This window comes from Dioscorea cayenensis, chromosome 7 (assembly GCF_009730915.1).
Source record: "Dioscorea cayenensis subsp. rotundata cultivar TDr96_F1 chromosome 7, TDr96_F1_v2_PseudoChromosome.rev07_lg8_w22 25.fasta, whole genome shotgun sequence".
In the NCBI taxonomy this organism is placed as follows: domain Eukaryota; kingdom Viridiplantae; phylum Streptophyta; class Magnoliopsida; order Dioscoreales; family Dioscoreaceae; genus Dioscorea; species Dioscorea cayenensis.
In genome coordinates this window covers 27,472,294-27,482,338 of record NC_052477.1, presented here as the reverse complement: position 1 = coordinate 27,482,338, position 10,045 = coordinate 27,472,294, and the positions used below count along the sequence as shown (strand labels likewise).

At 32.7% G+C, this 10,045-nt stretch overlaps 1 protein-coding gene and 1 long non-coding RNA gene across 2 annotated transcripts in view; one reads left to right on the top strand and one right to left on the bottom strand.

Moving 5' to 3' along the window:
• The first annotated feature begins 1,427 nt into the window (after positions 1-1,427).
• LOC120265496 (probable apyrase 2) lies at positions 1,428-8,131 on the top strand. The gene is given in 10 exon segments (XM_039273428.1): positions 1,428-1,922; positions 3,489-3,617; positions 3,705-3,761; positions 3,921-4,013; positions 5,614-5,816; positions 6,243-6,334; positions 6,781-6,995; positions 7,119-7,172; positions 7,174-7,309; positions 7,838-8,131. Coding segments are annotated over 10 exon segments (1,509 nt in total). The 5' UTR covers positions 1,428-1,544; the 3' UTR covers positions 7,990-8,131.
• Positions 8,132-8,988: 857 nt separating this feature from the next.
• The window catches only part of LOC120265688, a 6,087-nt gene continuing 5,030 nt past the window's right edge, over positions 8,989-10,045 (bottom strand). The window contains exon 3 of the long non-coding RNA XR_005537719.1: positions 8,989-9,297. This is a non-coding gene — a long non-coding RNA (uncharacterized LOC120265688). The remainder of the gene's footprint in view (positions 9,298-10,045) is intronic.

Below are 10,045 nucleotides of genomic sequence, written 5' to 3'. Positions count from 1 at the left end.
CTTTGCAAAAAGTGTGAATGCAAAAAAACACATATATTATAAGCTTCATTCATAGAAGGGTAAAAAATTTAATTTTTAGAAAAAAAAACACATTCTGTAAAAACTTCAGAATGGGATAAAAATTTTAAAATTTAGAAACAAAAACTATTTTTACAAAAATATATATCGAGAATAACCATTTTATGCATGAATGATATATAGAGAAATTTGCATGATATATCTTCGCAAGATTTTATATTTTTATTTATATTTTTTTAAATCTTTGAATCAATATGGAAATATATATTTGTGTGTTGGGTTCCATAGAATCGAGTTAGTCTTGCCAATGACCAAAGGACAGTTCAAGCCCAAACCCAAAATCTCTAACTAGAGTTTCGTTAAAAAATAAATAATAATAATAATAATAATAATAATAATTATAATATTATTAATAATTATTATTATTATATATTAACTATTGCCACACTTCGAACATATTGATATTGTTTGTGGTTCCTTCTCTTCCACAAATGGCCATAGAACTCACCCTTCGCTTGGATCTTAGGATCATTTCTTGTAAAAATGGGGATTTAGGCAAAATTCTAAGGATTTTTTTAATTAATTTTCAATAATTAATATTTATTAACTTATTTTTTTCATTGGGCTCCAAACTGCCTATTGAGCCCAAAGGGCCCGAGTGTATATATATATATATATATATATTAGTTTAGAATGATAAAAAATAACACTAGTTAGAAAAAGAAAAAATAATTAAATTAGTGGTTAATTATAACAACTGAATTCTAGATTAAAAAAAATTATTTATATATTTTAATATATTTCGTGCTTATATATATATATATATATTTAATTTAGGTCAATTGCTAACAGCCATCCTATGTTTGATAATTTGTATGCTGCTTGGCCATAATTAAAAAAAAATGATTTTATATACTTATATTTTTCATAATATATTTTCAAGATCAAATTCCACGTTTCTAAATTCTTGTTTTTATTTATTTTATAGTAAAATTGATAGAGTTGATATTTTGTTTTTTTAGTCCACTCAAAATTTAAAAATTTAATATCTGATTTTTTTATGATGCTAAAAAAATCATTTATCTTTCTTTCCACAGTGTACTGTGTACTGGTTGCCAGATTAATAATTGATTTTTTATTAATTATATCTTTAATAACAATAATTTATTATTAATTAAATAAAAAGGCAATAACCTTTTCGTTTCCCCTCACGTGATTGGGCGCCAAAACCACAATGCGGTAAGATAAACCCGTTGACCCCACACGCCAACCTAAACCACTAACGTGTCGTGTTCTGTCACGGGCGTAAGTCTCAAGGTAACCACCAATAGAAATCAGCCACGTGCACACACGCGCACTGTAGAACGATAAAATATCTGGAATTCAGGTATAGATAACACCATGGCGAGCTGCACTTTATCCCCGGTCACTGGAGAGATTGTTTGGAAAGAGGAAGGGGAGAGGCGATCTCCACCGTTGATCCTCTCATCCAACGGCTCTCACACTCCTCTCCAGCACTATTTAAGATGGCTCATCTCCAAACCCTCTTCTCCTCTTCCGCTGCCGAGATCCATGGCGGCGCGCCGGAGCTCGCCGATAAGATCAAGCCATTCCGCCGCTTTGTGCTCTCTGTTTCTTCGCCGATCCTCTTTATCGTCCTCATTGTGCTCCTCATGCCGCTGGCGCAGTCGTCGGCGGTCTTCGGCCGAGGCGGTGGTGGGAGCCCGGTGTTGGTCGGCGGGAGGAAGGTGCTGCTGCCGGGGGGTAGTGTGGTTGGTCAGGGATCGAATAGCTATGCGGTAGTGTTTGATGCTGGGAGCTCAGGTAGTAGGGTTCATGTCTTTCACTTCGATGAGGAGTTCAATTTGCTGAAAATTGGGGATGATGTCGAGGTCTTCGAGCAGGTAATTAAATCTCTGTTTTTTTGAATTGTTTTTGGTGTTCTTGACTTCTGAGGTTTTGGATTATGGCTCATTTTTGCTGAGATTTGTTTAAGCTCCATTCTGAATATAATCTCACACTGCAATTAGCCTTGTTATTTGTTACTGTATATGCAAAATCGTAGTTTTTTTTTTCCTTCTAATAAATTAAATCACATAATTTTGTTGGGTAAAAATTGGCTGCTTGATAGATTTTTTTTTTTTGGAAGGAGACGCGCACTATAATACATTGAAATTAGTAAAAAACCAAAGTTTAGAATCGAAGACAATAGCTTGAGATAGCTTGAGATTTGCCACTGTTGCAATGGTCGAGCTGGTAAAGTAGTTGACTGTCATGCTAGAGAATGAGGGTTTGACTCTAATACATGGTTGAGAAGTAAATAGGACGGATGTATGTGCGGTGGTTTTAAATAGCGATTCGTAAGTTTTTTTTTTTTAATGATAACTGTAGACAAGCTACCAATCCCCTCACTCAACCATTATGTTGAAAGGAGTTGAACCCTTAATTTTTTATTTTAAAGAGAAATTAACTATTAATCTTTCATTGTAACAGTGGTGTTAATCAATTTCCTCCAAAATATTTCCAAATGAATTTTCACACTTACGCACATTGTGAATGGTCCCTTTCTTTCATGTTTGATGTGTGTGACTATTTTAGTTCATCCTTACCTATCCTGTCGCATCAAATCCTAATCTTAAAGCATGTCTAGATCTTACGTTGAATTGGATGGGATGCAGAATATTGATGGCACAGACATCTTTTTCAGGAAAGTTGTGCACTAATGTAAACCATCTTAAGACGATAATTGCTACTATGATACATCTTAAGGTGACAAGTTCATTTTGAAGATTTTTTATTTTTACTTTTATTTTTGTCATAAAAAATGAACAAGTTAACATTGTAAAGTGTAAAAAATGAATTTTTGACTGCTTGTGTTTTCATTATAAGAATGCTTGTGATGAAGTGTTGTGTTGAGATGCAATGCCTTGAGGTGAAAGTTCTTATGAAGACACTAGATTTAGTAAGGAAAGATGAATACTGACAAATTGAAAAGTTCAAATTTTTTAGAGTGCTTCTTCATGATGAGAATGTTTATTGTATCTTGATATTCTATATGCACTATCTTATAATGATAGCTTTCACTAGGAACACCATTCATTTCTTCTATTCCATCATTTTAAAATGCATATTTTCATGTTGCCTTTAAAGGTGTTTTACTTTTAATTAGCTTTAGCTAATGTGGGAAGTAAATGCGGTGATCTCATCAATGCATTTAGAAAAGGCCAGCAATGGATAAGGTGTTGGAAATTTACATCATTAATGCAGTCCTATTTCATATAATATTTCAGTGTCATCTATTTGAGTATACAGAAATGTTTATATATACAAAATATTTATTTAGTTGAAATTATATTTATTGCTACAGTTTAAATAACTTTTGCTACTATCTTTGGGGCTTATTATTTGACAAATACAGGGTTTAAGAAAGCCTCTTCCTCATCTTGTTATTTTTGCATAAATATATTCAGGTAAAACCTGGCTTGAGTTCCTATGCTAATGATCCACAAGAGGCTGCAAATTCACTCCTCTCTCTTTTGGAGAAAGCTGAGAGTGTGGTTCCTGTGGAATTGCAACCTTCTACACCTGTCAGAGTTGGAGTGAGTTATTTTAAGCTCAAATATCTATTTTAAAATTTTGATATTGATAAATCTCAATTTTGTTTTTGATTTTCGGTGTCAATGCAGGCAACAGCAGGTCTAAGAAACCTTGGAATTGAAACATCTGATCAGATTTTGCAAGCAGTAACATACTTTTTTGCTTCTTATATTCTGTAACAAATTATTATGTTTCACAGTTGTCAATTTCTAGTGTTTCAGCAAAATCATAATATTCAATGTTGTTTCAGTTTTCAATATTATGGGTTTCCAATTAACTCACTTCCTGAGTTTGGAATTCTGCAGGTTAGAGATCTTCTGCAAAATAGGAGCTCGTTTTTGTTCAAGTCTGAATGGGTAGCAATATTGGATGGGTATCAAGAAGGGTCATATCTGTGGGTAATGTTAATGCCAACTTTTTATTTTGTTTATTTATTGTCACGCCCCAACTCAGTTTAGGACCTCAACAGACTGGCCGCATACATTTAGGGAGTGGGCTCTGTATTTTATACGAGGTCTTCAATATAGATGAGCAATACAAACTACAAATGAATTATAAGAATATTATAAGGTCTGTCAGTAGAAATACATAATAGGTCCAAGTCTAGAGAATTACAACGTCTTTTATATGAATATAATAATTAATAACAGTTTAAGTTCAACGTTATAATACTCTGAAGTGACATATATGAAAACAGGCAACTACCCAGCTAAGATTTTCTATTCTGTAGCTATTAGCTATTTCTTGCGATCTAAAAAAATTAATTATAGGCTAATAAGCTCACATGCTTATAACTGAACAAAAAAAACATGAGAATAGTTATAGGTATACACATCAAAATATACAATAAATAAATTATTTAAAACATGTATTAGTGAGAAGTAAAACCCATCAAATCAAATCATATAATATCTCAACACGGAAACCATATTATTCAATCTCCCATTTAAAAGCCACACCAAAATTGTGTCTCTCAAATATGTCATCTTGCTATTTTTTTTAAATATCAAATCAGATTTAGGTGGTTTAGAATCATAATTAAACATATTTCTAAAATCAATTTTGACTACCCAATACAGCAGTACTTGAGATCAAAATATCATATGAAATTTCCTCAGAATAACATATACTTGTCCACACGACCAATACACCTCTTCGTTGGCAGAGCAACAAAATATGGACATATATAGGGATGTATACAAAAATTTTTAGGAACACATAACAAACAACAATATATACTTCGTAAATATATGTAAAATTTTTATTTAAATATGGATTTTTATAAATATATATATATATATATATGTGTGTGTGAAAATAATCCAAATATTTTAGTTAATGTTTTTGAATTGTTATTAACATATAATATAAATATATGATATCAAATATAAATTTTTTTTATAAAAATATAAATCTATTAGGTTGTATGATAATAAATAGATAAAGAATATTCACAACTTCTAAGCATTTTTCACAAAGTGTTGAAATCCGTAGTAATTTGTTTTTACAAGTGAGAACAGGTTGCTGTACTCTTAAAACGGGAAAAACAGAACATGTTTTCTTAAAAAAGTTTTTAACAATGAGTGCTCAAACATGTTTATCTGAAAATTTTTCATTTTAATTGAAAACAAAAAAAACAGATGACATGCCCGAGAAACAGGCCCTTATTTGGCTCTAGTAACCGTGAGAACGAATTTTATTTTTTAATAACTGTTCTATTTGTACCATAAAAGTTTCATTTTCTACTTAACTTATTTATTGTATAAGTGGTTTGTGCTAGTTATATATTAAGAAAAAAAAAAATTCAACATAGTAGGTGTTCTTTGTAACATATCCCGAATTTTCTCCTGAAAATACATGTACACTGAAGTGTGTGGAAGCTGGAGTCTGGTTTTATTTCCTTCAGTTCCAAATATAATATACAAGCACAAACCACCTAAATTACATAAATATATATATATATATATATTCAGCTTATTGCTTACTATTTTGTTCTAGGTTGCTATAAATTTCCTGTTGGAGAATTTGGGGAAGGAATTATCAGGAACTGTTGGAGTGGTTGATCTTGGAGGTGGTTCTGCCCAAATGGCGTATGCTATCTCAAACTCTGAGGCTGAAAATGCTCCAAATGTTCCAGGAGAAGATCCATATGTGAAACCACTAATTCTTAAGGGAAACACATATCATGTTTATGCCCATAGGTAAGACATTCTGTTCCTCTGTCTACTGGTTGATGGTAATTTTTTTGTGATTATATCTAAAAGAAAGTAGTTTTATAACTGAGTTCCAAATTTTGGTTGAGGTTTTAATGAGCCATTTTTCATTCATGGTTGATTACTGACAGAACAATGTCTATGTATGATATTTTTCTATTGTTATATTTATTTAATTAAATATGATCATTATCTATTTATACCTACAAAAGAAAATCGAATCTTGATCTTGATCTTCTCTCTCCCTTTCAATTCTTTTGTTGGTTGCTTCTAATAAAGTATCATATTCTGGGGAAATCTTTGGTGATGTTTTCTGTTTAGGGGTGAGTGATTGAACATATGATATATATTGTGTAAATTCTAATCTTGAAGAGGAAATACACACCTAACAGCATCTTTCAATTCATGTTGTAGTTACTTGAATTATGGTTTATTGGCTGCTCGGGCAGAGATTCTAAATGCTGGTGGTGACTCTTATAACTATTGCATTTTGGATGGCTATGAAGGTAAATTGGGCTTTCTATTGCTTCTTATTTAGAGTGATAAATTGATTTGGTTTCTGAAAGGATTACATCTTGAATATTTTTGCTGCTGAAAACATCAATAAAATATTGAGCCTGCTTCATTTTTCATTAGTCTGACAATAATCTTATTGGGTCAGTTATCTTCATTTTGGTTAGTCTAACTATCGAGTCTTCTAATTGTTGCATGTTTTCCATAAAATTATTCCTTCTCTTCATCTAGAATGATCAATTTGTAGACTTACTAAACTGTAATTTTGTTTCTGCCTGCAATACTCGACTTGACAGCTTAGTGTTTATATTCAAAAAGCTTATAATCTTGAATGGCTATTGGATAAAAAGAAATGGTATTATATTAAAAATATTGCTTAATTAAAAACCTATCCAAACATCATCAAACAGTGTGCTCATGTTCTCCCATTAATTCCAAGGATCATACACATACAATGGCAAGACCTACCCATCCTCAGCTTCATCATCAGGCCCTAGCTATGATGAATGCAGAAGCAATGTGATCACAGTACTGAAAGTCGATGAGCAATGCGCATATAAGAACTGTTCATTTAATGGTGTATGGAGTGGAGGTGGTGGGGATGGCCAGAAAAATCTATATGTGGCATCCTTCTTCTATGATAGAGCTGTTGAGGTGATTTAACTGATAATTTTATCACATAAGTAGTATGTTATAAACAGCCAAGCATTGAGCTTGCTGTCAAAAAGAAACATGTTTTTCTTTAATTTGTTCTCACTTTTTAGTATTGTTTGTCAGGCTGGTTTTGTGGATTCAGAACAGCATACTGCCAAAGTGAGTCCTTTGGACTTTAAAGACAGCAGCAATGCAAGCATGCAATCTAAGTGTTGATGAAGCCAAGGTTAAGTATCCTGATTTGGAAGAGACTGACATCCCTTATATATGCATGGACCTGGTTTATGAGTACATTTTGCTTGTGGATGGTTTTGGTATGTTTCTTCTCTCTTTCTCTCTTTAATAATCTCAGACATTATTTATCATAATCTCTGAAGCATATTGCCAAGTACTTTTATAATCTCATAGGCTAGTGTTATTTGTAGTAAATGGCTTAACCAAATATGCTTCCCAAAATTGTCAATCTCATATTAGTTAGTTAAATAAATATCAAGTTGGATATATAATATAATTTTTTGTCTCTTGGTTAACTTCATTTGGCATGAGTTGAAATAAGATTTTGCAAATTTTATTGATGTAAGTATGCCTGTCTTGGTTAGCACTAATCAAGACAACTGTCTTTCAATTTAAACTATATAAATGCAATTAATGGTCATTGCTGATTAATATTTATTGCCCTTATAGACTAGTACTTTATTATCACTACCAAAAAAACAAAAAAACCAAACATGGAGAGCATGAGAGATAAGAGAATTGGAGTTAGGGAAGTAAACATACTCTGATCAAAATTAATTTGTCACATATTTATTATCTTTTGAAATCATTTCTCATCTAACATGCAGGTCTGGAAGCATCACAAGAGATCACACTGGTAAAGCAGTTGAATTATGGTGATTCCTTAGTTGAGGCAGCTTGGCCACTTGGTACTGCCATTGAGCTAATAACATCTGCCTCCAAGGTTAGTATCACTGAGGATTCAAAGCAGTTGCTTTGAGATTGAGCCTCATTGTGTTCAACTTCCACTCTGAATCTTAATTGCCAAAACAATACACTTCTGCTGCTAACCCATACTTATTGATTGTAATGGAGAAGCATGCCTATAATAAATTTGGCGAAGTTTTTAAGATTTCCTTTCTTAAGTTCAAGGATTTGCTGTGATCCCCTACTTTTTCTTAACCTGGTTAGTTTTTTTGGTAATTTAATTCAAGATAAATCAAGTTTTCGCAGGCTTGTTAGGAGCAGGGATAGAACAATTTAAGTAGGACTACTATCTGATCATAAGTATTGTTCGGATAAGGACAGTGTGGGAATAATTTTATCCCGGTTTTATCGAATTTCAATCCAAACAATGCTTTAAGTGGTTTGTTTAGTTATTTTCAGACAATCTAAACCAAAGTTGCCAGACACAAGAACATAGATATTTTGGAATTTAATCTGTGGTTTCTTAGTCCTTTACATTCACCATAGCAAATTGAAGCAAAAGCATGATGCCTTAATGGTTGAAAAATGGATAAAAGAAAATCAGTTCATCAAGAAATAATTTTTTTACATTAGAGTTCTGTTTGAGGATGAAGAAATAAGGAACATGTACTTGTAGTTCCAAGATCACAAACCGATGTAGATTTTCAGCCAAAAGGCCCAAAACTGCAAGCCTGTAACTCTTAAGCAAAGAAGAAGAGATGCCATACTCAAAAGCCCCATTTTCGAGTTTGTAGATTCGTTTAAGCTTTGCGCATCACCCTCCCTAGAACAACATTTGAAAGTCAGGTTCAGAAACCAAACTGTGATATATATATATATATATATATATATATTTGAGGGAAAAGAGCTCTATGAGCTATTTTATTAATAATAAAGAAAAGTTTACAAAGAGTTCAATATTACAAACCCAAAAACATAGAAACAAGACAAAAAAACTAACAATACAAATTAAACAAGAACATCTAAAACACAAACACAAAAGATTAACAACTCACTCCAAACTTTCTAAGGCTATTCATTATCCACCTGGGTAGATCCCTACCTTGATGGAATAATGAAATACTGTGATGCCCGATTCCAACATTTTGGGATAGCATTCATCCTAGGATCTCCTACATTAACTAGCATCTCCCTGATTGCAGTAACCTGCCAATTCATTCTCCAGTAATCTCCAGTAATGCTTTAAATCACCAAACTGTGATTTAAGAGCGACAGAAAAACAGAAAGACAAAATCATGAAATACGTTTCACGCACATATATCATCTCTTCATGTATATACTTGATGGAATCCTCTAACTTCTTCAACTCAATTTCCCAGCCCTGTAAGCAAAAAATTAATATCACATGATGCAACATGATCCATTGACGGGAAGGATAGGTCAATAGGTTCCAATGAGTGCTTCAACTGTCCATTGAAAGATTTTTCAGCATCTAATTATTCTGTGTGCAAGTAATAGCAAGAATTTTTTTCAAACGAAAACAAAAAAAAAACTCAGAGAACACAGAATTCAAGTAGTTCGGCAATTTGCCTACTCGGAGTATCATTAGGGTGCATAAACATATTAACAATACAGAGTCCCCCACAAGGAGACCGCCCCTCCGGTCATAGGGCAATCCCGGTGAGTGCCCCCAAGTCATTATCGGCTCTAAATTGGCCTCCCCATTCATCAAGTAGTACTCACTCTAGTATTTCGAATCACATTATCACTATATCATCTGAGACGCAACCCCAAAACCTTAACAACTAGTCTCTTAATCTCAAAAACCACCAATGTAATAGGCTTTGCTTACAATCAATGATGAAAATCTGAATGCATTTATGCTTACATTCACCAAATGCCTGATCAAATTCATACTTCATTTGGATTTATCACTGTATCATCATCTGAGATACAACTCCAAAACCTTATCATCAATCACTCTCTTCATCTCAAACACCACCAATGTTATCATCCACATTGTCCCCAAACAGAAATTTTTTTCAGCCTTTGCTTACAATCCATGAAGAAAAATCTCAATGCAATTTCTGCTCATTCACCAAATGCCTTACCAAATTCATTCTTCATTT